Here is a 27169-nt window from a genome sequence, read left to right as displayed (position 1 = left end):
AAAAATAATTTGTAGTTGCCAAGTATCAAGCTCCTGTGTGGGACACAGAGTTTGTCAGCTGCACTCCTTATCTGTTTTTCTGAGTTTGGGAACATATTAATATAAACAATGGCTCTGTGCTTTGCCCTCACGCTGATGGCCTTGCTACACTGGGGGAGCTGTCTTGTGGGGATGATGAGGGAATACACCTCCCTCTCCCTGCCTGAGATGGATGTGAATGCTTTTAAAATGCAGGCTCCCATGGTCTTTGCTCATCCATATATAAGCTGTTTAATACTGTATAATAATATTAACTAATGCTGTTGGCACCCTGTGGGGTTTGTGGAATTCAGTGTCATCTGGGTGTAAGAGAAAACAAACTTTAGGTGAGGAGATACTGAGCTGTGCTCTGAGGTATCCAGCTCCTGGGTGGCAGGGTGTGTGGAAGGACTTGGGCAGGCGCCTGGAGTGGTTATCACCTCCCATTGCCTGGGGCCTTACACCTGAACAGGTAATCAGTGAGCCCTGGCAGCTGAGAGAAGGGTGCCTTGCCCACCCCAGTGAAAACCAGCAGCGTCTCAACCTGTACTGGGGCCTGGCCTGTGAGCCACAGTTCAGTGCTCAGAGCACTGTAGTTGAAACAGGAACCCAAACTGTGTTTGAGGACACTGTGGCTGAGACAGGCATTCAAACCACCATAATTGCCCCCGTGGTGAAAAAGGAAAAATGGAAATGGCCAAAGTAAGCTGCAGCTCTGTATCATTGGTTGGAAAGGGAGGAAGAAGGAGAATTAGGGAAAGTAGGAGTTAGATAAAGAAGCCAGTCCTTCAAAAAAGAAATTGCAAGGAGTGAGACAAATCAAACAGGAGACAAAGTTACTTGGTCCTTGACCTCAGCAGAACTTCAAGAGTTGTGAAAAGATTACAGCTGCCATCCATGTGAGCAGATTTCTGCCTGGCTGCTTCAGTGTTGGGGTAGTGGGGCTGACAGTCAGCACTTGGAAGGTCATGAAGCCCAACAGCTGGGATCCCTTGCCAGAGATCAGGAAATTAAAAGAGAAATTGGAAAACAGCAGTTTGCAGTTTCTGGACATGGCTCCTCTCAAGTATGAGGGCAAGGTATCCATTTAAGGAAGATCCTGTAAATTCCAAGGAAAGTGAACCACTGCATGAAGGTGTCCAGTACTTGAGAGAATTAGCAGTGCTGGAAGTCATCTATAGTGATCTAAAAAGTGACAATGTCCTTAAAGATCCAGAGGATGTCCCTTGCACAGTGGCCTTGTGGAGGAAGGTGGTTCATAGTGCCCCTGCATCCTATTCCAGCATCTAGGTGGTACTGTGTTACCTGCAGATGGATAGACCAGCTGTGGAGGTGGCATCCTCTTGGCTTTGGCATGTAGAAGAAACTGGGTACTTCCACATCCCTACAGCCAGCACCCCAGATTTTAGGGGCAGCCCAAGAGATTGCTCCTCTCCTGCCCCAGTGAGGGGGAAGGGAAGCCCCAGGAACAGGCCATGTAGGGAGCTGTGGTTATTCCTGTGTGAGCAGGGAGAGGACATGAGGCAGTGGGATGGTGAGCCCCCCTCTAAGCTGGAAGCTCATGTCCATGAACTGAGAGGGAAGAGAGCTGTTCAGAAAGGGTCACCAAGAAGGCTCTCAGTGTAGTTGCCACAGAGAGACTGGAAGGCAATCAGTGATCTCCTGTGGAAACCCAGGGCACCAGGAATATTTCCCTGTCTGCTCTGGGGTGCCCTGACCCCAGGGCAGCACTGACTTTGACCCTCATTCATGGAGAAAGTTTCCTAGACCTCAAGATAGACTAGAATCCACAAAAGTGTGAGATAGATTATAGAGAGCAGTGTAGGTGTACCACTTGGTGAGAAATGAAGGTTTTGGGATTTTTAGTATGTTGTGGATGGAAGCAAGATGGAGGGCACAGGGTGTTGTCCTGAGTTTCTTCTTCGTGCTTCTTCTTCCTCCTTCTTCATGGGTTTGGGTGGCATTCTGTAATTGGGCAGAAAAGTCCCCATTGCAGTTCTGTGGGATCAGTTATTGGGTTAAAAGGGAAAATAATCTAGGTGTCAGTTCTTAATTGGATAGTTTAGTCTTAAAAGACCTTGTAACAAGAGATAGTTGGCCATTTTGTGCCTTCTAATGAAAAGCTGCTGAACTCATGGTTGTGAGACTGTTTTACTGATAAGAAATAATAAACACCCGAGTCAGAACATGAAATACCATCTCAAGTGCCTTTAATCCAGACCCAGAGAAACCCACAACTGGTACCCCACAACTGGTTGTTTATGTTTTAGACATAAAAGGACTGAAAGCATCTCTTTTAACCATGGTGAGGGGACTTCTGCTCTGGCATCACCAAGATCAGCCAGAATACCCTCACCAGGAGCAGGAATAGAGGGTCCTTGCCTTTGGCCAGGAGGAGGAAAGGATGGCTGGGCACACTGGGCTGTGTGGATTCAATGGCCTGGCACATCAGAGCCACACAAATATAAAGCTGTGGTAGATAACTGATGGGTGTTATTGAGGCCATCAAGGCACAGGAGTGCAGAACCCATCTGGGAGTGACTGGGGGATGCCAGGTGTTGTCTGTAATAGAGGCTGAGGTGAGTTTGACAGGGCACAAATGGCAAAAGCATCCCATGTGACTGGCCCAGAGGCCCCTGGTACCCTTGGCTTCAATTTCCTCAGGAGAGGGTACTTCAGGGATCCTGAGGGGTACTGATAGGGTTTAGCTGTAGCTACTGTGAATACAGAGAAGATCAGGCACAGAAAGACCCCTTCATTGTGAGATTGTTTCAGGTTGAAGACCAGCAAGTGACAATTGCTACCAGAACGGTGCCCTGGCAGTAATATCACATCAACTGAGACTCTGTAATTCCCATCCATGAACTAATTTGTTGACTGGAGAGCCAAGGAGTGCTGAGCAGGACCCACTCACCCTTTAGCAGCCCCATATGGCCAGTGCAAAAGTCTAACAGGGCCTTGAGAGACATGTTCTGTGGTGACATGGCACCTTGGAGAGAATTGAATCAGACAAAGGGACTCATTTTTGAAATAACCTCATAAACTCTTAGGACAAGCAAAATGGCATTGAGTGAGCATATTGTGACACTTAGCACCCACAGGCCTCTGGAAGAATTACCATTATAGTGAAAATGGAGGCTTTCCCTCTTTGGAGATGCAGGTGCAAATAGTACCATGGAAAGAAATGACAGGCTGGTAATGACTGCTCTAAAATAGACACAAAGCCTCTAGCAGTTACCATCCTGGCTTTCAGTTTCCAGGATGTCACCAGGATCTCTTGGCTGCCATAGCTGTGCTTGTACAGGTGATCTCAGAGCCACAAATGCACCATCCTTCCCCTTCTTTCCTCTCATCAAAATTCTTTTCTCATATTACTTCAGTTTACTCCAGACTTCAAGTTGACACCAGTTACTGTTTCATTGAATCCATTGTCTACCACTCTTGCTCCATAATAGTATGGATATAAGATTGAATCTAGACTCAGGAAATATCTGAAGAGACAACCAATAACAGTGCTGTCTTTGAAAGTGGTGTTTTCCCTCCTGCCCAGCCATATTTAAACTTTCTATTTTCTTCAACTTACGTGGAAGGGCTTCAAATTATGTGATACACCTACAAGCACAGATCCATGCTGCCACATGCTGAGCATTCTGGGCTCAGTCAGTCAAAGCTGATTCATGCTGAGCTGAATTATAAAGAGCTCTGAAATGCCTCCTGAAAATGCTGCTGGGATTTTGCTGCTAGAAACATTGATGTTCCAAAAAATGTAATTTTCTGTGAGTTGTTGAATTGGGCTACACATGTGTATGAGCTTACAATTATTTGTTTTACCATAAGAAGTTACTGTGTCTCTTCAGTCGGGGTTTTTTTTTTGAAAGACTTTTACCATACTATTCTACAGTAGCTCTATTAAGTGCTAGCCAAATCAAAAATTCTAGACTTAGCATGCTTTGGGTTTTCTTTGACAGGTAAGTGCACCAAGGATGGATATGACACTGGCTGAACTCCAGGAAATGGCATCACGCCAACAGCAACAAATAGAGGCTCAACAACAAATGCTGGCTAACAAGGTGAGTTTGGAATTAGATTGCTTGCAGCCAAAAACAAAGGTAGTAAGAGTCATGTGAAGTGGAAGGAGGATTTGGGTTTTTTTCACCCCTTCTAAACACAGGGCTCCTTTTCTTTGGCTGCCTGTTTTTAAATTTGAAAGTCAATGTATGCAAATATCCAGTTGTAAAACATACAAATAATGCCAATGATAGAAGTGGCCATTTAGCTTACTGAAGGGATAGGGCACATAACATTAATATATTGTCATTCATCCTGGTGGCTCTGTCAGCTCTATTTGTGCTCCATGTGGTGACCAGCAATTCACCAGTTTGATCACTGAACACTGCTTTTGTCTCTGCTGTCCTGTCATGCTATCTTGCCTTCTCCTGATAAGAGTTCAGTGTGCCTGGTTTTCTGGGACAGCTGGCTGGAAGAGATGTCTTGCATGTGATAAAATAACCTAGGACTGTGATTTATAAAGTGCTTGTAGAACAATAACAGAAAAGCTAATGGAACAGAAAAGCTCCTGAATTGTGTAGGGGAAAAATACTCTGAATGTATCTGCAGGATGGTGGCACAGAGCTCATGTTTTGCTTAATGTGTTGGTACACATTACTCTTGAAAATGAAGCAGAAAATGCTGCTTTTGGCAGAGAATTGTGAAATGTGAGCTTGTCTTGAAGAGGGCTCGTCTGTCTGGGTGGGTGCTCCCATGGATTTCAGAATGTGCTTTGCTGGGGAAGAAGGCTGCTCTGGGCATCTGCTCTCAGTACTTTTCCTGTATCCTCTCTCCCTCTCCCTTTGAGATCAGTTCTGTGTGTCTGTATGTTTAGTACCTTGTTCAGTTCCCTTGGCCCTCAATAATTGTATCTCAGGGAAATGATTCAAGCCATGTCTTTCTAATAGCTCTGCAGCACCTGCTGAGTGATATTATGTTCTGACAAAATTGCCAATAAAACTTTTTCTGCTTGTGGTAAGAACAGGTGTGACTATGATGCAGGAAATTGGTCAATCAACCAAGTGATGAGAAGTTTCACCTGAAATGTAGCAGCACAATTAATATCCACACTGCCTTGTTTAATTGGCCAAAGAATTTTGCCCTCTTCTCAGTTCCAGCTGAGATGTGTTTATATATGAGGAGCCTAAACTTTCACGGCTTCTGTTTCACTCACAGGTGGTGGCAATACACCCTGGTCTTATAAATAACACTGTAGTCACAAGAAATAGGAGCACTATTTTTACTGTAAGTGATTTAAAAAAGAAAAATATGAGTTTGAGTCTGTATAGTTACCTATTGGGTAGGTGTTTGAAGAAGAGTAGTCCTGTGGGTGTCCCACTGGTAGGAATTTTCATTTCAGTGCCTGCCTGGAACAAACTTGCTTTCCTAGGTGCTTCTTCAGAGTGACTTTCCATTGCCTCTTTCCTGCCTTCTGAAATCAGATGCAATATTAAAAATAGATTCTGAGGGAGGAAAAATGGAAAAAGACACTTTCTTTTTAGACACAAGCTGTAATCTCTTTGTTTTTTGATGACATTTTCCTGCGTGGGAGTGACTCCAAAGTAGTGCATACACTGAGGATGCTGCCTGGTCCTGGTTTTCTCCAAAAGGCAGGCTCACTTTTTTGCTCTGCCTTTTTTATTCCAAGTGCACAAGAATCCCTGTTTTCTAAATCTGACTGGTGATTTATTTTTTTCTCTTGTGGGTTTGGCTTTTTTGGAGGAAGTGTGGATTTCTTATGTAAGTAAGCAGTGGTAGTCTTGGATTTTAGGGAGTGCTTGGGAAAGTCTCACTAGTTCTACTCCCCTGGAGCAACCTGTCATCTCCAGAGCTGGAAGCCATGTATAATGGCCAGTGATTTAGTGGAATTTTTTTGTAGATGATCTAGTGGTCTTATGGCTTCTTCTAAGTCTAAACTAGACATGTGTATGTAGAAATTGATAACACATTATTTTACTCTCTAAAGGCAAAAGGATCTTCTCCACTAAGGTGATATCTGTTGTTCAAATGAGGGCCAGTTCACTGTAAAGGTTTTCCAGTGTCTTGATGCATGGTGATCATTATCTCCTGATATCTGATCATTATCAGAGGTTTGGTGTGCAGCCATCCTCCATCTCAAGGAGGTTTTAGCAGAACTAGTAAAAGTACAAAATAGTGATGGAAAATACCAATAATTTATGGAATGCCTTCTACATAAAGAATGTCTGATATTCTCCAGCATGACTTAGTTGTTTAAAATGTGACATATGATGGAGATATATAAAATACAAGCAGCATGGAGAAGGTGGAGAGGAAATAGTCCTTAGCTCGTGTAGCTCAAGAGCTGAGTAGTGATTAAAACAAATTTGTAAATGTCTTGGAACATGAATGCTTAAATTTTTCTTAGACTTCAAAATCTTTGCCTTGACTGCAGGAGCAGCGCCTGAAATTCCTGAAGCAGCAAGATCAGCGACAGCAACAGCAAGCTGCTGAACAGGAAAAACTGAAGAGATTAAAGGAAATTGCTGAGAATCAAGAAGCCAAACTTAAGAAAGTGAGAGCATTGAAAGGTCATGTGGAGCAAAAAAGACTCAGCAATGGGAAATTAGGTGAGTTGCTGGGGGAAGGTAGCCTGGGATTTTTCATGAAATGCAGTTCTTAGAAGTCAAAAATTTCTGGTGATTGTAGTGATTCAGAGGAGTTATTTACAGCATTACAGGAGATGGTAATCTTAACAATTTCACATATTGTATTTACCAAGAAAGCTCATGGCTGACCTAGAACAAAATATATTTTCTTACTATATTTTAAAACATCCTGTAAGAGCACCCTGTGTTTTGAGCCTAGCATGTCTGCTCTTTAATTACAGTGTGCTTTTTTTTCCTTACTTGAATACCTTTGTGCACCACAGTAACTTTTTCCATCCTTGATGTCAATACCCTGCACATTTAGTTTGTTATTTTCTTGGCCTGTAACAAAGCTTAGCCTGGTACCCAAGTTACCTTCTATGCAAGAGGTAATTAATGGCCAAATTGGCTGCATATTTGCTTTTTAGTTATGTGAATCTGACCAGTATCTGCTAAGTATTGGTTGGGTGCTTATAGTTCAGCATGTTGTTACAACATTAAGTCTGAAATAAATATTTATTCTTCTGCCTACCTTTTCATGCTCTCTGTGGTGCAGAACTTGTTATTTCCAGCCTGACTCTACTGAAAACATTAATACATTGCTTTAGTAGGAAGCATTTTGGTTGACAGATAAAGCAAAAGTGTTTTTCTGTCGGAGAAGACCTTTTGTGCTTGGGTTCTGTTGCACAAAAGAAACTTATGTTTTAAGGCTTGGAAGGATGGTAGAAACTTATGTTTTAAGGCTTGGAAGGATACAAGATCTTGGAGCATGTGAATCTGTTTTACTGCAGCAGGTCTGATTTTGGTACTTGCTTGAATTCTTAGTGTTTCCTTAAACTTCATTCTACAATAGAACAGTTTCAGCAGTGGGAGCAGCTGATGACAGATGTTTGTAATAGACCCGAAAAAGCTCTCTGAAGCCTTTGTTTAATGTGACAGCTTGGGTGTTTTGTCACTGAGTTCTTATGACCTAAATTCAGAGTTCCAAGTATCATAAATAAGCCTTGTGGTTTAGTGAGTATCTTCCTGCTGAATTCAGCATTCAGTGAATTTAGGCTTCTCCAGATGAATTCAGTCTGGCATTGTGGTTTTGTTTGTTTCAATACTTTAGAAAGTTTAAAAAAAAAAAAGTTCTCTTTCCCTCCCTGTCAGTGCTCTAAGTAGACCAAATTTCCATAACCATTCTAGAGAGCCTGCATTTGCCAGAGCTCAGAGGAAGAGCTGGTGTGACAGGGCAGTGGCTTTGGCTGAGCAGCCCTGCTCTGAGGCCGGCAGGGCGCTCTCTGCCTCCTTAAGTGCTGCCTTGGAAGCAGCCCACGCTGGGCTGTTTCTCAGGGCAGCTATTGTGCTCTGCCCTTCTTTGCAGTGGAGGAGATTGAACAGATGAACAGCCTGTTCCAGCAAAAGCAGCGCGAGCTAGTGCTGGCCGTGTCCAAAGTGGAGGAGCTCACCAGGCAACTGGAGATGCTGAAGAACGGCAGGATTGATGGTTACCATGACAACCAGTCGGCTGTAGCTGAGCTTGACCGCCTCTACAAGGAGCTGCAGGTAATGGGGGGCCAGCCTGTGACCCTCAGCCCTTCTGGGCTCAAAGTTGGTTGGGTGGTTTCTTACCTTGTTGGAAAGAAATCCCGTTGCTCCTGTTCCTGCCAGGGCTGTGTGTGACAGCCTGCACGCTGGATAGTTGTGCTGGGTTTAAGGTAAAGAGGGGAAGGAGCACACACTGTCTGTACCTTTCCTTTCTGCAAGATTTGGAGACTAACCAAAGTTTTCTGAGGAGGGAAAACATGACTTGACTTTTTAGAAGGCTTTTCTCTTTCCAACCGTTTCCTGTCCTAGATCCTGAAAGTGAATTTGTTTTTATTTTGGTTGTTTTCCCCTCCTCCCCCACTGCTTTGTGAATTTATTCAGTTGAGGAACAAACTGAACCAGGAGCAGAATGCCAAGCTGCAGCAACAGAGGGAGTGTTTGAACAAGCGCAACTTGGAGGTGGCAGTCATGGACAAGCGTGTTAATGAGCTGCGCGAGCGGCTGTGGAAGAAAAAGGCAGCTCTGCAACAGAAAGAGAATGTACCAGTAAGTGGGGGCTATTTCACAGCTAAAACATTAATTCTGTGTCTTGTTTGTACAGCCTGAAGTAAAGACTTGCTTGGGGGAAAGGCTGTGGAGATGCTAGACTTGTTGTCTTTATCCATATGTAGTGGAAGTCTTGTATTATTAAAGTGCTTTTCGTGGTACATTAGTGTTAACCTACTTACCCGTGTTGTCGTGGAATTCTATTTCAGATTTTTTTTTTGCTATTACTACCTCAGCTTTATAATTCTCAGAGCTGTTTCAAAAAAGCACTTTTGATATTGCCATATCGTTTGCTACTCGTTCTATTCTTTTTTACTTCTTTTTTAAACTCTGTGAATGGACTCTACAGAATAAAATTCTTTATATTTTCTTTCCCCCCCCCCCCTTCCCCCCAAGGTTTCCTCAGATGGGAATTTACCACAGCCAGTGGCTTCTGCTCCAAGCCGAGTGGCAGCAGTAGGTCCTTATATCCAGTCCTCTACTATGCCACGTATTGCTTCCAGACCTGAGCTCTTGGTGAAGCCAGCATTTTCAGATGGGACACAAGCTTTGCAGGTACCTGATGGGCCACTGAAAACACAAACACTGCCCAATATGAGAGCTGGGAACAGTTCACAAGCTAAAGCTCCTGCAGGTAATAGCTTACAATTAATGTTTTTTATCCAGAGATGTTTTGTTTTCTTACCTAACAGCTCTGTTTTGATGCTTTGTCTTTTTTAAAGCAAAGTGTTATTTGAGATGCCAGTATTGCTACTTGCCATTTTTTCTGCACCAGTGAATATATTTTATAAGCACTGAGGTTCTATGATTCAATGTTAAAAATGAAGTAAATCTATCAGTGAGTTCTTTGAGTTGTTATACAGTGTGGACTAGAGGGGGACTTTTCTATAAAGTAATTATTTGTTTTAAAGTTCTCCTAAGAACTATCCAACAGTGTGTTTGAGTTTCTAGAGGCAGTTCTAGTACATACATGGTGCCTGGATTTAAAAACTGGCAATGCCACGTTTTCTGATTGTGCATTTTGGAAATGACACACGTAAAGGATTAACCAACGTTACAAATTCACAAAGGAGGTGCTTGCTTGTAGCACAGAAATAGCAGTGAAGTTACTGACTTCCTGGAGAGTGAGGTTTGGCCTCTCCTACTTGGAGAGTTAATTTGTTGGCTTCCCTCTGTGGCTTTCTCCTCTGAGAGACAGTTCAGTTCAGTAAGAGAAGTCTAAAGAAACTTTTAGAGAGTTGTAAATATCTCTTCTGTGCTATCCTGGGGAAAGACTCCCTTTTCAGCTGGGAGAGAAGAGGAACACTGATCTTCCCAAAAGCAAGAATGGAGACTGAGCTTGCAGAATAGTTCTGTTTATTTTCTATCTGCCTTCCTCCATCTCCAATTCTGGCAGATACTGCAGTGAACATTGCACAAAAGCAGTTCCAAGTGTCTCTTGCTGTATTGGAGAATGGAGGATTGTTTCTTTTTATTTGGTTTGCTCATCCTAAAACTATTGGAGTGGAATTTAGGCTCTAGACCACACAAAATTTGATTTTTTTGCTAGAGGAATGCATGGTGGTTAGCTGTTTGAACTAAAATATCACTTCTTATTTTTTAGCATTTGGACAAAAGGACTGATTTCCTAAAAAAAGTTTTTGGTACTTTGTCAGAATGAAATTTTCTGCTGCTGCTTATTATTACTGTTTGAATTTAACATTACTTAGATTATTTAGAATTTAATAGGGAGAATTTGGTGAAATACTTAATAGGAGATTGCAGGCATTTTCTTAGTGGTTTTTGCAGACCTCTACTCCAGTGAATGTAAAGATCATAGATCTTTAATGCAGACCCACATACACATGAATTTTCTCCTGTTTTGGCTATCCCTGGCAGAGTCTGTCTTTGCTTTAAGGCATCATGTTTTTCTTTGCACAATATATCTTTTTTATACTTAACATTGTATCACTTCTAACTTAGCACAGATACTCAAGGCAAGTTTCCTACTAGCAGGAAATAAGCCAATCTAGAGAAGTTTCTTTTTTGAATGCTTTCAGTGCAGATGTGTCCTGTGACAAAGAGTTTTGCTGCTGCTTTTGGTAGTTGTTCTTCAACTTTATTTGCATTCTCTTTTTAAAACAAACAAATGAAAATGTAATGCTAGGTTTTATAGCTATTAACCTCTATGTGATACTTCTACATTGGCTAGACCTGACTCTTACAGAAAAAAAACTATATGTAATAAGTCAATAAAAACTACTATTCTAGCTTAATATGTTCCACTTAATCTTTCCTAGGTTCTGTGGTCCCCAATGCAAAACCTTCTCCATCTGCTCCTGACTGGAGTAGTTCAAATACAGACAATCATATTAATCAAGGATCAGCCTTGACTTCAGGAAAAGGAATTGTGACAAGTGAAGGACAAGGTACGTTCTTGTGTGCTTGGCTAATCTTAAAATTTGGAGAATCTGGTTAATGATACCTCTCTTCTGAATGCTTCAGTAAATAATTGAGGATTCATTTGAAAGCTCGAAAGAAATATCAAAGAACATTACTTTGCCATTACTTTGCTAGTGGAAACACAAGGTGACCCCTGTGGCAGGGAGAAATGATGAGGAGGACTCCATAACATCAGAAGGCTAATTAATTACTTTATTATACTATGATATTCTATATTATATTACACTGTATTACGTTACATCTAAACTGAATCTGCACAAGCACCCAACTCAACTCAGCTGCCCAGAATCTCATGACTCTCTGCTGACTGACAGTCTGCACACGTGCTTGGCCCTGATAGGCCAAGGAAACAAAACACCATCACTTTGGGTAAACAATCTCCATATTGCATTCTGCTTTGGCACAACACAAACAGTGAATGAGATGAGAATTGTTTTGATCATTCTTTTTTCTGCTTCTCTCACTCCTTCTCTCAGGCTCAGAGAATGTGAATCCCACACTTTTTGCTATGGTGTTGCAGGGTTTTTAAGAAGAAAGAAACCAAACCCACAACTTGCATCAGGTGGTGAAGAAGATCCTAGTTCCTTCTTACATGCCCCTGTTGAATTTGCATAATGCAGGATTTGACAGGCCCAGGGGCCCTTAGTGCAGAGACAGGATGGATGCAAAAAGCATCTCCTGCATACACTCTAAATATTGCACACAGCAGTATAGGAAAGCAGGACAACCCCAACCATGGGGAGGAATGATGAGGAGGACTCCATCTTATCAGAAGGCTAATTAATTACTTCATTATACTATATTATTCTATATTATATTACACTGTATTACACTGAATCTGCCAAGCACTCAACTGCACAGAATCTTGTGACTGTCAGCTGACACACACAAGGATTCAATTGGTCAGTGAATCAAAACACTCACACCAGAATCCAATCAAGCCAATTCCTTCAGGTAAACAATCTTCCTCAGTGCATTACACTTGTTCCAAAACACAGGAGCCGTAAATGATAAGAATTGTTTTTTCTCTCTCTGAGGTTTATAGAATGTGAATCCCAGAAATATCTCTGGGAAGCTGTGCCTTGCTTTTCTCTGTGAAGGGAAATGTGGCTACACAGCAGGACTCTCACCCCTACAACTGTGCCATCCCTTTTGAAAGTTGTCTCCTCTCTCTTCAACAACAGCTGAAGGGGAAGCTCTTTTACGAGACAGAGAGAAGAAGGTGCGTCCGTTCTCCATGTTTGACTCTGTGGAGCAGTCTGCTGGGCTGGGCACGCTGAGGAAGAACCAGAGCAGCGAGGATCTCCTGCGGGAGGCACAGGTATGCAGGGAGTCCTGGCTGCTGCTTCCCATCTGCCAGGCCTTACCCACAGCTCTTCTCAGAGCTTTCTGCCAGCCACATTTGAAGTACTGAGGTCAGCTTTTAAAAGACTGCTTCTGAGAAAAAAACCCTCTTAGGCTTTTAATGGCAATTGGTAACTCCACATCATTCCCTGCAGTCACTGTGGTGGGAATCTGACTGTATTACTTGTACAAGTGTGTATTTTTTTCCCCCTAAGATACAAAGAGGCTTTTGCATGTTTGTTTTCTTTTTTTCAAAATCATCTACATGCTTGTTTCACTCTTTAATGCAACAGTGTCCTTCAGATGTTTGACAGCAGTAAAACTTGCCACCTAAATTTTGGCATGAGGACACAGTTTGATCAGGTAGGGGTGCACTAGCCTACAGCTGGGGATGACAGGTGCTTTGTTGGAGAGCAGCCTCTTGACAACTGAGTGTCTGATATCTCTGGAGAAATTATTGTGCCCTGTCGTTGCTCCTGTTTTAGACATAGCTGTTACAGAAGAATGAAAGAGAATAGGCTCAAAGTATTTAAAAATATCAGTGATGACAAAAAGTTTCAAGCAGTTTCTTCCTGGTTTCAGTGATGTTGTAAACCTTATTACAGCAGTAGTAGATATAAGATACTGTGCCATACTTTGAGGCTCTTTGGTCCTTCATAGCAGAACTCCTAAATCATGTTTTACTGTTTTATCTTAGTGAATTTTTTTGTCTTTCAGACAACCAATAAAAACGTAACCAAGGTGCCACCACCTGTCCCCACTAAACCAAAACAGATAAACTTGCCTTACTTCGGTCAAGCCAGTCATCTTCAACCTGCTGATACAAAGCTGGATGGAAACCTACAGAAGCTGCCTTTGGCTATTGCAGCTGTGGGGAACAAGCAAAAGCCAGTGGCACAGCAGCCTTCTCATCCTTCTCAGCAGATACAGCAAAGAATTTCAGTACCTCCTGCAGGTTCTTCCTCTAGTCAGGATCAAATTCTTCCTTCCTCCAAGCAGGAGAGTCCCCCAGCAGCAGCTGTGAGACCTTTTACTCCTCAGCCATCCAAAGAGACTTCGCTGCCGCCATTTCGAAAGCCTCAGACTGTGGCTGCCAGTTCCATTTACAGCATGTACACCCAACAGCAGACTCCTGGGAAGAACTTCCAGCAGGCAGTGCAGAGTGCTTTGACAAGGGCACAGACCAGAGGACCACATTTCCCAAGTGGTAAGCATGGGGCTCTCTCCCTGTCTTCTGTCTGATAAACGTCAGGTGGATGTTCTTTCCACCTGGTCTGCGGGTATGAAGCTGTTCTTCAGGGAGTTAAGTGGGTGAAGGCAGCTGCAAGAATCTTGGGTGGATCTTCCATGCTGTGTAAGAGTGTTAACAAGAAGTGCAGAATGTGTGTCTTGGGCTTGCAAGATAACTAATGGTAGATCTGGTTACCAGATCGGTTCTGTTCAGTCTTTTGTATTCTGCTTCTTTGCTCTACATAAAGAATACACAACCTGATTCACCTTTCTTTGTTGTTGTTCTCTTGAACATTTGTTGAGTATTGTTCTCTTGAACATTTGTTGTTCTCTTGAGTATTTGTTGTTGATCAAATACTCAACCTTGTTTCCCCTTGACCCCTCTCTGAACCACTCCACAGTGTATGGCAAGCCCGTGATGGCAGGAGCTGGGCTGCAGAACCAGCTGCCGCAGACAGACAACATCTACTCCAACCTCCAGGGCAAGCCAGGCAGCCCAGAGCCCGAGATGGAAACAGCAGCCTCTGCTCACGAGAACCACGAACCGGAGCGGATCCCCCGTCCCCTGAGCCCCACCAAGCTGCTGCCCTTCCTGTCCAACCCCTACCGCAACCAGAGCGACGCCGACCTGGAGGCGCTGCGCAAGAAGCTGTCCAACGCGCCCCGGCCGCTGAAGAAGCGCAGCTCCATCACTGAGCCTGAGGGGCCTAATGGCCCCAACATCCAGAAGCTTCTCTATCAGAGGACCACTCTGGCTGCAATGGAGACTATCTCAGCTCCCTCGCATCCCTCCAAACAGGCGGCATCAGCTGCCAGTCCTGAAAGCCCAGTGGAAATCCCAAATCCTTATCTAAGCACGGAGGCCGAAAAGGAAACGGCTGCTTCCATGCCAGAAGCAGCTATTGCTGAGGAGACAGAAAGCACAGCAGCAGAGCAGGGTGAAGCTGCTCTTCCCCCTGCACCTTTGGACCCTGTGCCTGAAGCTGTGTCAGACAGCGATGAACTCACGCAGCCCAAACCAGAAGAGCCAAACCTAGAAGCTCCACTGCCGCTGGAGGTGTACATGGAAGAATATCCTCCATACCCACCACCTCCCTACCCATCAGGGGAACCAGAGAGTTTGGGAGAGGACTCTTTCAATATGAGGCCTCCTGAAGTTACTGGACAGTTTTCCTTGCCTCCTGTAAGTATTAGCTTACAACTGGGGTGCCCTGTCAATAAATCATCTTGAGTGCTGCCATAAACCCTGTGCATTGTGTTGTAGAGCTCAGGCAGATGTGGGAGAACAGTCACACAGTCTAGGAGTCTCTCTGTTGGTATCTGTTCTAGTTGTGGGATGCTCTTATCTCCAGACAGTAATGATAAGTCTCTCTTGTCCCTAGAATTAATGACATAATGAAGGGTTTCAAATTGAATACACAAATAGTAAAACTCTACAGAGCTGTAAAGAATCCTTCCTTCTAGAAGTCTGCCTACACCCAGATTTTACTTCCTTTTTAAGAAAAATTAAAGCTGATTTTTTTCTTTTTTCCCTTGAGGTACAGATACAGATTTTACAAGCATTTCCCACTATTGCTAGTATGAGCTGAGGACTAATTTTCTTAATCCTGGATTGCATTTGTTTATCTGACAGTGCCTTTCTTGAAAAATACGTAGGAACAAACTTCCTTAGTTTCTGTGTAAAAAACTGATTTGTAGATACCAGCTGTTTGTACTTCTTCTACTGAATGTTTACTGAATTTCTTTGAAATCTGATTTACCATCAGTCTACTCTCAAGTTGCATCAAAATGGAGTCTCTTGGGGCTGGGAGGAGGCAGCATTTTTACTATTTTATTTTGCAAGTTTGTATCTGTGTGAGGTATGATGTTATCTCACTGTTGCAGAACAAAAATGCTTAATGCCTTTGGTTTCTCAGACTTTCTTAAAAAAACCTATCAAGAGTAGAGTTTTGATAACAGTTTTCCTAACCTGATACATGAAAGTGGTTTTTTCCTCTGTCACTTCACTGCAGAGGAGTTAAAATATTTAAATGTGCTTTTTAACCTTGTAATTTGTGCATGGAGTAGACATTTCCTGTGTTCATGCTTTAAAGATTTTGTTCTTGCTCCCTTTTACAAGGAAACTTGAGTGGTAGAATTTCCTGAATTGTGAGAACTCACTTCTGCTTGGTTTGGTAGTAATTCTGCAATGATGAGAAGAAACCAGCCCAACTTCTTGATTTCATATTTAAATCCGTGGGTTGTTCTGCCAGGCTCGCTTTTGGAAAAGCCTCTACTTTTGATATTACATACAAATCTACAGGCAGAAGAGCATTTCTACTTAAATATCTTATCTCCACATGCCTGCTCTTGCAGAATATGTGTCAGTTCTATTCATCTTTGCCTGGACATCTGTCAGAAATTTACATACCCTGGTGAATGGTGTTATTGCTGCTGCCCAGGCAGCTGGGCGAGCGCTGAGCTAATGCGAGCGTGTTTCCTAAAGCAGTGGGTACAAACTCAGCTATAGAAATGCTTGGGAATCAATGGGAGCATCTAAAGCAATTCTGCACTTGGTTCTGTATTTTCCCAAAACCATTTTCCATCACTGTTTGCTCCTGCTAACCTCTGGTATGCTTGCAAAGATGATAGGAACTTTAGATCAGCACTTGCATTAGTGTTCTTTGTGGAGTGTGCTGCTTGGTTTGTCTAACAGGTATGAGAGTTAATGGTGAAATTGTCAAAAAAAACAAACAAAAAATTTGCATATTTTCCTGATCTTTGGTAGTTTCATTACTTTGTTGATGTTTGATCAAGGTAACTTCTGTATGAGAGTTGTATAATGACCTTGTCCAGAAACAAAGGCAGAGATCTTTCATAACATGCTTAACCTAATATATTCAGAAATGTGTTTGGGGATTGGTAAAAAATACTATCAATTTCCTACCAAACACTTTTCTAGTTGATCATTTCTGCTGTCATTCCCAAATAAGCACTTTTGCATTCATCATTTGCCAGGAAAAAAGTGCCTGTAACTTGTGTCACCTTTTCACAGGGGAAGAGGACGAACTTGCGTAAGACTGGCTCCGAAAGGATTGGCCATGGAATGAGAGTGAAATTCAATCCCTTGGCATTGCTTCTGGATTCATCTTTGGAGGGGGAGTTTGACCTTGTGCAGAGAATAATTTATGAGGTACAAATGCTAATTTGTAAAACAAGGAATTTCAATGCTGGCTGAAACTGAGTAGTCATAGCTTTTCTGGACTAGTGCAGAGCCTAGATCTGTTCTTGAGGAGATTAAATCCTAGCAGGTTCTAAGTGATCATACTTGGAGGCTGATTTTAAGTGTGTTAAATCCACAGTGGATATTTAGCATCGAGACCATAAATTTGCAGGACACCTTTTTCTCATTTTTTATGTAGTGTTTCATTCCCTGTCTGGCATGTTATCAGATAATTTGGTAGGCAAAATCCATGTGAACTTTAAATAAAGTTAAATAAACATAGATCAGAAATTTATTGAAAGTACTTCTAGTAAGTTATCAAGATCCTGTTTCTCTGAACCACACTGTTAAAGGGAGAATGCAAACTTAAATATGAATCTTGGTGCAAAGCTGGTAGTGAATGTAGTCTTCTTGCTCATGTCCTTTCTAGAAATTCATCACAAATTCATATTTCGGAATAATACAATTGATTTTTGTGTGAGAAGAGATACTTATTCCAGAGTTTCACCTGAATGTGATTGTTCCTTTCTGTCTGGCCAGGTGGAAGATCCTAGCATGCCCAATGATGAAGGAATTACTGCTCTGCACAACGCTGTGTGTGCTGGGCACACAGAAATCGTGAAGTTCCTGGTGCAGTTTGGGGTGAACGTGAACGCAGCAGACAGTGATGGATGGTGAGGCTTTCATTAAGTGCCTCCTTAGGGATGTTCTCCACTAGAGTCAGGACTTGGGAGCTGCTGCGGGTTCCTCACAATGTCCCTTACTTTTCTCCTGTGGAGCTGGCAATTAGTTTTCTTTCCAAAGCAGAACAGCAGCACTTCTTTGTGGGGCATCATATGGGACTTTGCAGATGGGAAAATAAGGAAATTAAAGCAATATTCCCTGCATGAAAAAACCATTGTAGGGGTGGACACAGTTGTCAGGAAATGGCTCTGTTTCTTTGAGATATTGAAGACAGCTCATAATGAACCTTATGCTGAAATTCCCAATACCCTCTGTGAGATAACCTATAACTTACTTGTGCTCTGGGCAGTATCTAGCCATGCAAACTCTCCCCAGTTCTTTGTCCAATAATCAGCCAACTTGAAACCAAAATAAAGTGGAAAACCTTCAAACAAGGCTTGCAACTGATAATGTGTTACAAATCCTTTTTACAAATAACTAGGGAGATTATTTATGGGAGGCTGATGCAGGGGGTAGTGATTTTACTGGTATTTCTGCCTATAACAGAAGTGCTTGAGGCCTAAAAGTGAACAAAGCTGCATGTGCTCCCTCAGCCTGAGGGGTTGTCACAATTACAGGCCCTTGTCACGAAGTCAAATCTTGAAGTATTATGTGGATTGGAAGAGGCATGATGTCAGGAAGATTTGTGAGTGGGTTTTAATGTTGATTAATTGTTGAATTTTTAGTTCCTTAATGAATGTTCCTAAATGTAATGGATTACAGAAAGGTAGAATAACTGGAGATCTGTATGGAAACTTAGTTTTAGGGCTCAAGCAGCTCTCAGTAGCTCCTGTTACCTGTGAAAAGTGATTGCTTTTGACGTGCTGAGTTAGGTGTTGTGCTTGGCAGCCCTCAGCAGGGCAGGGCTGATTGCCCAGGTCCTGCAGGCTTGGATGCTGTTTGCTCCCAGGGCACTGTAAGCACTGGGAGTGAAATGCCATCCTTCTGTGCTTGCCTTGCAGGACCCCTCTGCACTGTGCAGCATCCTGCAATAACGTGCAGGTGTGCAAGTTCCTGGTGGAGTCAGGGGCAGCTGTGTTTGCCATGACCTACAGCGACATGCAGACGGCTGCGGACAAGTGCGAGGAGATGGAGGAGGGCTACACACAGTGCTCCCAGTTCCTGTATGGTGAGTGCCATCCCCAGCCCTGCAGCACGCCAGGGGCTCCCCTGCTCTCAGGTTTTGTGTTGCTGGAATGGCTCCCGAGGTATTGAAAAGTCTTTTTTCCCAGCCCCACGGTCGAGGAAGAAGTTGAGATTCCTCAGCTCTGGTTCTCGAGGTTGTTTATTTTCTCTTCTCTAACCCATTCTTTCCTGACCCACTGAGGTCTGTCTGGCAGGTTGGCTCGTGGCACACTGACCACCCTTGGGGTGGTGTTGGCTTTTTATACTAAGAACTGTGTGTACTTTATTTACAATAACTTTCCAATACCTGTCACCTACGTTAGACAATCTGTCTCTACTCTAAACCAATCCAAAAGTGTCACCATCCCAGCAAAAGGTGGAGGACAAGAAAAAGAAGAAAGACAGAACACGCCCAGATTCTTCCATCTTTCCTCTTGAACCCCCATTCTAAATCCCCAAAATTCTACATCTTCACATTGTGATAAATTCACTAACATTCCACTCAAACTCTTGTGGCATGTTAATCTTCACCCAAAGTTGGTAATTTTTTCCAGGGGCTAAAATTGAAGGTACAGGTGTCTTTGACTCCATGTCAAGGTCTCTGAGCCCCCTGCCAGGGGCTCGAGTCCTCCAGAGCAGCCAGAGGAATGTCTTGGGTTCTGACACCCTGCCACCTTTCACTTCATTGAGAGGTGCATGAGGAGGGGTGAGTTGCACACTCAGGTTAGGTGCCTATGCCTCTTGGAAAGAGAGAGGTTTTCACCAGCTTCAGCAGCTTCCTGAGTTCCATTGAGATGAACTTTGAAATACTCACCCTGTGGAGCAGAGCCTATAACCAGAAGGTTTCTTTATATTAAAAGCTTTGACTGAAGCATGTGCATTGACAGATGCACCAATTAGGTGAATCTTGCCACATAAGAACTTCTTTACATGAAAGAAAAGTGGTATGGGTATGTCAGTGGGCAGTTCATGGCTGTTACCTGGTGTCTTGAAATGAGTATTTCCTAATGTGCACCTTAGAACCAGAAAAGCTATTGCCAAGGTCCTGCCTTGATGGATGTTAGTAAGCACTGAGTTTGACTGTACCTTCCTGACTTTTTTCTTCACTTGCATTTAAAAAGATATCCCATATTAAGTTTAGATTTTATTCAAATAGTAAGGCTACAGAGATACTATCTTTGAATGGAGAAAACGAATTCCCCCTAGGGTGTGATGAGTATTAGGCAGTGAGGTTTTACATTACTTTACTGTATGTTTTGTGTGTAATGAGGTTTTAAATTACTTTTCTCTGTTTTATATGTAGCTCATGTCCCCTAGGCACACACCAGCTGGTGTGTCATCTCTCTGCAAGAGGTTAGAGTAACAGCAATGTAACACAGCAGAAAAAGCTGTAAAACTGCCTTTCTGCTTTTGTGGCGCAGCTGAGAGCTGAGTTTCTCTAAGCTGCTCCTAAGCCAGGAGATTTCAAAACAGTCTGTCCAGCTGTCCTCACTAAGCTTGAAAACTGTGTCTTTGGTGCCAAATATATAGTTTTCTCTGTAAAGGGAGGAAGCTTTTTTAAACTGGCATCAAAATTTGTAGGCTAAACAAAAATTCATTTGGTTTTGTATCCAGACTCTGAGGGAGGTCATCAACACCAAATACCCAAGGAAAATTGTAGGATTAGATAAAAAAATTACTTGTCTAATATTTTAAACTGGTTTTAACTCAGACATGAATTAAGAGATGGTCTATTTGTGTTGCACAGCTCTTGAGGTATTTCTTTCAGGAATTTGTCTAATTCTTAGATTCAGATAAACTGCCATGAGATCCTGTGGAAATGAGGTCCATGGTCTCATTATATAAAGCATGAAGAAATCCATTCTTTTTGTTTGTGGGGTTTTTTATGACCTTCCATCCGATGATTTCACTTGATACTCTGTTTTTTTCTTGAGTTTGGGATCTTCTTGTGTTATGAGATACTTTTTGGTGGGTCCTGAAAGGACTGTAAGGCTTTGGCCTATTAAGTTTGGCCAGTTTTTCCAGATTGAAACCACTGAAACTATCTCTTGATGGTATTGGCTGTTCAGCTACCAAAGTTCCTTATTGTTTCATCAGAAATCAGTCCTTTTGCTAAGACTGGTTCTGCTTGCCTGTAGTTACTGTAAGAAATTATTCCTTAAAACTGCTTCTGTAAAAGAAGTTTGGGAATCTGTATCTGTTTCCAGAACTGCACTAAAACCTGGCCCTCTAAACTCAGTATTAAGCTTGGTATAATTCATTGATTCACCTAATCTTTTTGTTGCAAATGATGTCCAATATCAAGTAAGAAGTACAGGTAGGTTTAAATAAAACCAATCATCCTTTAGCATTGATTCAATTACAGGTCATGAAGTATGGAAATTTTCAGTTTCTTAAATGTAATGCCTGCTTTGATGCTCAGTGCTCAATCTTCACTTCCCTGGGTGCAGAGCATGGCTTTGGCCAAACCTCTAATCATACCAAATGCAAAGCAAGGGAAGAGTTTCTCTGAGCAGAGCTTATCATGCACTGGAAGTAATTTAATGTTATGTGCTGAGCTGGTGTGCAGAAGTGAAGAATTTGGTTTGAGCAGATGCTTCCTTTAGCAGATGCAGGTGGTAATAGGTGCATGATGAAAAGGGAAAGGATGAGTTTTGTGATGCAGTGTGCAGCGTGCTCTCTGCTCCTGGAAATACCAAAGCAAACAACAACAAAAAACCCACAGTAGAATTCAGTATTTTAAAATAATTACCTAAGAGAAAATCAACTGGTGTACAAACTAAGATATCTTTTCCAGTTTTCTGCTTAGAGGCTGAGGAAATGGGTGCAGAAAGAAGAGTATAATCTCTGGCTACAGCTGTAAAATGAGCAAGTTCTGAATAATCCTGCAGGGTGCATGTGTGTACTACAAAACCCCTTAGTCCAGAAATCATTTAACATAATTGTGTTTCTGAAGGCAGTGTTTAAAACAAGGAAAATAAAAATAGTGTTAGAAATGAAAACTGCTGAGATAACCAAAAGCAGCTGCAGAGAAGCAAGCAGATCTCTCAGGTATAGGGCTGAGATGCAACGTGCTTTAAAGTTCTGAAATAAAATGACCCAGGTGGCAAATGACACCACAAGCATCAAAATGACAGTAGTGGTCAACCCAAGCAGGCATTGCTATCTGTCTGTGACAGAAGGAGATTACTGTTGCACTAAGAGTACAGAAAGTGTTTCTTGCTTATCACTTAGGTCTAGAAAATGTGGACACAAAAATATAACCTTTTATCAGTCAGTGCTGCTTTCCCCATTTGCCTGGTATTTTTTGAGCATATTTAAGGAAGGAATTTGTCTGCTGTAACTTCATAAAGCCACTTCTTCCAGGGCCAACTCTGAGTAGGCAATATGGTGCCAAGTCAGTAGGAATTTTGGGTTTTTTTTCGTGGACTGTCTTCCAGTAAGAATAAAGGAGTCTTTCCCTCCTGTCGTCCTTTTTATTTATATCTTTTCTTCTCACTTGAGCTGCTCTGTGTTTGCAATGTTGCAGGAGTGCAGGAGAAGATGGGGATCATGAACAAAGGAGTGATTTATGGGCTGTGGGATTACGAGGCTCAGAACGATGATGAGCTGTCCATGAAGGAAGGAGACTGCATGACAATCCTGCGCCGCGAGGACGAGGAGGAGATCGAGTGGTGGTGGGCACGGCTCAATGACAAGGAAGGCTACGTGCCCAGAAACCTGCTAGGGGTGAGTCCTGGCTGCTTCCAGAGCCAAAAAAACAACCCCACCTCTGGATGTGGAGTGTAGGCAGCATTGTGTTCCCCTTGGATCTCTTGCATGGAGGTGCAGCTTTAAGAGTCCAGAGGAAGGAGGTGACATTCTCCATCTTTATTTAGGGAGTTGAATGCCTTGGCAGAGTGGGTTGACAGCCTCTGTTTAAGGTACTTAACACAGATTAATGGGTGCTATAGGAGTGTGCCCCCTGTGGATGGAGTGACAAAACTATCCTTTGTCTCCTTAAAAAGGAGCCCACAAGTTTCTTTCCTCAATTAGCAAAAGAGACACCTCATAGGATCTTGGGGACTTCACCTCAAACTTAAGGATAGCCAGTTGGACAGGAGCCAGAAAGTCCCATCTGAGCAATTTACTAGAAAAAGAAGAGAACAAAGAAACTAGTGGCTTTTATGGGGTGTTTAACCAGGAGCAAGAACCTCTTGCACCTGGCTCAGTTTTTCTCTTTACAGAGTTTTGTTATTTTGCCTTTTATTAAAACTTTTCTGTTTCCAACACCACCACAGAAGCCATGCTGCTGATTTGATGCCTTCTAAGGTAGCTGAGCTATCTTGGGTATATATTTATATATTGATAATAAATCTCCAAGAGCTTATGAGACCTGGCTTGAGGAGACCATATATCAGGGTGCCCATAAGAACAACATGTATCACCACCCTGCTATGCACAGCAGGCCCTAATACCAACCTTGTTTCACCATCTTAGAGAAAAAAAAATCCCTTTTATCCAAACATGTTCTCTGAATAAGGCTTTCTTGAGCATGCTTGTTACTGTCATATTTTCTGAAAAATCTCTTTGCCCAGGATTTCTCTCCTGAGAAGCCTCAGAGAAAAAGGAAAACAGTATTATCTCATTCATTAGTCCTGTGTTTTGCTGCGTTGGAATGTGGTTGGATATTGTTTATCCAACATGTGAATTGTTTTTACTAATTGGCCAATTATGGCCAAGTTGTGTCAGACTCTGAAAAGAGAGTCATGAGTTTTTATTATTATCTTTTTAGCCTTCTGTCTGCATCCTTTCTGTATTCTGTAGTATAGTTTAGTATAGTATTCTTTAATATAGTATAAATCATAATAAATTCGTCTTCTAAGAACATGAAGTCAAATTCATCATTCCTTCCAACAACAGGGGTCTCAGAAAACACCACACATGTTCTCAGGCACATGGGGTGATTTTAGGGCTGTCCTGTGTAGGGCCAGGAGCTGAACTCAGTGATTCCTTGGAGGGTCCATTCCAACTCAAGATATTCTATGACTTTTTGAGAATTTTCCCCGTTTCAAAAAAGTGATGTACTGGCACAAAGGGCCTTCAGAACTGAAACTTGCATGAAGAGTGAGTCATGAGTCCTTCCCTATATACACAGGGCACCTTTTGATCCAAGGAGATAACCTAGATTTTTGCAGTGTTTATCTTTTTTTCTAGTGTTGGAAAACAGATTACATAGCTCAGTAAAGGCAGACCTTTTTCTCCTATGCTTTTAAAGTAAGATTTAACTATATGTCTAAGGCCTTACATGAATGGCCTCTCCTTCTCTCATCACCTTTTGTATTGCCTTTTATTAAAAAAAACAGTGTACAAATAAAACACTTTCAATTATGTCCCTGTATTTCTCCTCATAGCTGAGTTGCTAGAAAATGATGGCAGATGGACACATATATAAAAATTCCATTAAGCTTTTTTCTGCAATTCTAGTTGCCCTGGTGCTGGAGATAAGAGGTTCTCCAAGATTAACCACTGTGAATTTTAGCTGATTGATGTATGATGCTTGAAAGAGGCTGAGCCTCCTTCCTCATGCAGATAATCCTTACTCTTAAACTGCTTGGATTTTTCAGAGCAACTCTATCTAATGCAAAATCAGTTTTCATGTCTGTATCATTTCCAGGTCAGGCCTACACACCATGTACTCTAAAATCCTGTCTAACATACTACTCCTGCTCAGTTTTTTTCCTCTCCAAAGTAAACATTTCTAAATTGAGAGCAGCCATCAGCCCTGCACAGTAAGGGTAAAATGGCAGCCTTTTGATTTTTGCCTGCCCTGGGCAGAATTGTGCATGTAGTGCTTGTTCATAATCTTGTCGTTTGAGCCTTAGCACAGATGTGTAAGAACACAAGGAACACCTGTGCTTCTAGGGGGGAAAAAAAGCACAAGGCAGCACAACTTAAACTGGAGATCAGAACTTACCTTTGTAAGCACAACACAATCCCAACAGAATCTTTGGGGAGAACTACACAGTATTTATTAACTGTGACACTCCTGTGTCTGTTCAGTTGTTTGAGTGCTGCCACTGAAATATCTTGTGGTGATTCTCCAAAGCAATTACAGGCATTTTAATGCAGCAGCTGAATTCTAGTCTGTGATGTTCACCAAAGAGGAAAACATCTGGTAGATTAATATATTCTTATTTTTATCATAGTTGCTTTTATCCTTTTGCAGCTAGGTGTATTGAATAAAAACAAGAATTGAATTATCTGTATCACTGCTCTACCCCTCTTAGTGACTCCCTGTCTCCCTATGCTAATAAGATAATACTGTCAGGTGCTATGGTACTATAACTGACTGACTTCATCTCTAAGAGTGGTGAAATCACAGCAGGCTGAGACAGTCCTTGTGGTGAAGTCATTGGCCTTGTCTTAGTCCCTGAGAAAAGAAGAAAGTCTGATTAAAGAGAGAAGGGGGCAGCTTTGAGGAGAGCTTTAAGCTGTGATGTAGACATGCTTCAGTTAGAGCATGGAGGATTCATCTCTCCTAACTGGATGAAGTATATCCTCCTATTTTCACATGCCAGTGGCCAAGCTGTGCAGAACAGCAGCTGTTCCCTGAGCCCTTCCAATGGAACAATCACCTGTGGGTAAACAATCTCCAAACACATTCCACATAAGCACAACACAGGAGAAGCAAATGAGATAAGAATTGTTTTCCTTTTCTTCTGAGGCTTCTCAGCTTCCCAGGAGAAAAATCCTGGGTGAAGGGATTTTTTCAGAGAATGTGAGTGCCACACCTGTCCCTGCTGTGTGCTGTGCCAAGCTCTGTCCTGTCAGTTTTCCCCTGCACCCCTGTGTGTGTGTGACCAGCACATGGCCCAGTGGCCACAGGCTGGCAGGGACCAGTTTCCTGCTGGGCAGGTCATTCATGGAACTGGCCACCCACCCTCCACTCTCTAAAGCTCCTCCACTTCCATAGTCCTTCTGCAGACAGATGTTTCCAGCTTGCCCAAAGCTATACTGCCATAAAGGCTGATAGGTGAGAGAAAGCAAACCAGACTTCACCTCTCTGGTCCCATTTATAAAACAGGGAATAATCCCCCAGTTCACGGACCTCAGAAGTCTCTCAACTTACAAAGCCATGTGCTTTTCCTGGCCCACCCACCTGGGTAGAGCTGAAAGTCCTCAATTATGTGCTGCTCAATACCTTCCTTTTGTACTGACACAGTATTTTTTTAAGTTTGCTTAAGACTGCTAAATTCATATTTATCAGTGCCCTGGGTGGTTTTTATAACCATGCTATTTCTACTGTGGGTTACATTAGAATTGTAGCACCAAAGAGAGGGGGTTTGTGTTCCTTTATTTTTTCTTTTAAAAAAGTAACCTTTTAAAGTACTAATTTTTTAAACCTCATTTCTGTTTTACCCTCAGCTGTATCCAAGGATTAAACCTAGACAAAGAAGCTTGGCATGAAATAGTACAGAAGCCAGATTCTTGAAGTACTAATCATGGATAACTTACAGAAAAAAGTCCATTTTGTGTTGGTTCCAATATCATGAGACTTATTTCAATGACAATGTAATTTGAAAGCTATGAAAAATGTGCTCTGAAAACAAATGAAGGATTCATGCATTAGCAAATGGATGAGGGCATTGTACACGATGAAATAATGCTTACAAGCAAATGAAATTCTGCTGCCTTTGGTCAAATCAAGCCATTATGTTCAAGTACCCACCCAGCTGTCTTCAAACATGGCAGAAGAGAGTTTCACTTCTTTTCTGCATTAAATACAAGGACCTTTTGAAATTGCCATTGAAGGAATTATCATGAAACAGACAACTTGGCTTTGTGCAAATTTATCCCGAGGCTTTTTCCAGATGGGAGAAACTGAAGTATGTGCACAGCACCCAACTACTTATTGCTGGAAGCAGAATGTTTGTTAAAAGAAGCTAAAAAAACTCAAGTGCATCTGAAGAGTGACAACCACATGACCAATCCATTAAGCAATAACTTTTAAAAAAGCTGTAGCATCTTAGATATTCTATGTATTCAAAATATCATGAGCTGTAACAGAAATGTAGTTTTAGATTCCTCTTTTTACAAAGAGCCTCATGTATTTATTGTATTTTGTACTTTGAAGACTAAGTGTAGAAACTTTCTGTAGTCCTTGACAATGTACTTGTTTTTACTCTACTTGTTTACTCCACCATTAAACTTTTGTCTCCTCTTAAGCTTTAACTCTGGGTATTTTAATTAGAAATGTTGCTAGTGAAGACACACTGCTGTTGTACATTACACTAACTTTCAGCTACTTTCTGTATTGAACTGAACCCCTCCTGCCCCAGCCATTCAAGGTAGGTTTTCTGCATTTAAAATTGAG

General features: G+C 42.2%; 1 protein-coding gene across 2 annotated transcripts in view; it reads left to right on the top strand.

Annotated features, from left to right (window-relative positions):
- The window catches only part of TP53BP2 (tumor protein p53 binding protein 2), a 55871-nt gene extending 28851 nt beyond the window's left edge, over window positions 1-27020 (top strand). For both annotated transcript variants that reach the window (XM_059840671.1, XM_059840672.1), the window contains exons 5-18: window positions 3987-4088; window positions 6479-6653; window positions 8038-8219; window positions 8583-8747; window positions 9144-9381; window positions 11027-11155; window positions 12374-12510; window positions 13251-13740; window positions 14165-14946; window positions 16798-16935; window positions 17506-17639; window positions 18651-18817; window positions 22343-22542; window positions 26221-27020. In XM_059840671.1, the coding sequence (XP_059696654.1) occupies window positions 3987-4088; window positions 6479-6653; window positions 8038-8219; window positions 8583-8747; window positions 9144-9381; window positions 11027-11155; window positions 12374-12510; window positions 13251-13740; window positions 14165-14946; window positions 16798-16935; window positions 17506-17639; window positions 18651-18817; window positions 22343-22542; window positions 26221-26262 (3081 nt within the window). In that variant the 3' untranslated portion in view covers window positions 26263-27020. The remainder of the gene's footprint in view (window positions 1-3986; window positions 4089-6478; window positions 6654-8037; window positions 8220-8582; window positions 8748-9143; window positions 9382-11026; window positions 11156-12373; window positions 12511-13250; window positions 13741-14164; window positions 14947-16797; window positions 16936-17505; window positions 17640-18650; window positions 18818-22342; window positions 22543-26220) is intronic.
- The last annotated feature ends 149 nt before the right edge of the window (window positions 27021-27169 follow it).

Source organism: Haemorhous mexicanus, chromosome 3 (assembly GCF_027477595.1).
Source record: "Haemorhous mexicanus isolate bHaeMex1 chromosome 3, bHaeMex1.pri, whole genome shotgun sequence".
NCBI classification, from domain to species: domain Eukaryota; kingdom Metazoa; phylum Chordata; class Aves; order Passeriformes; family Fringillidae; genus Haemorhous; species Haemorhous mexicanus.
This window is presented reverse-complemented; position numbering and strand designations above follow the sequence as displayed.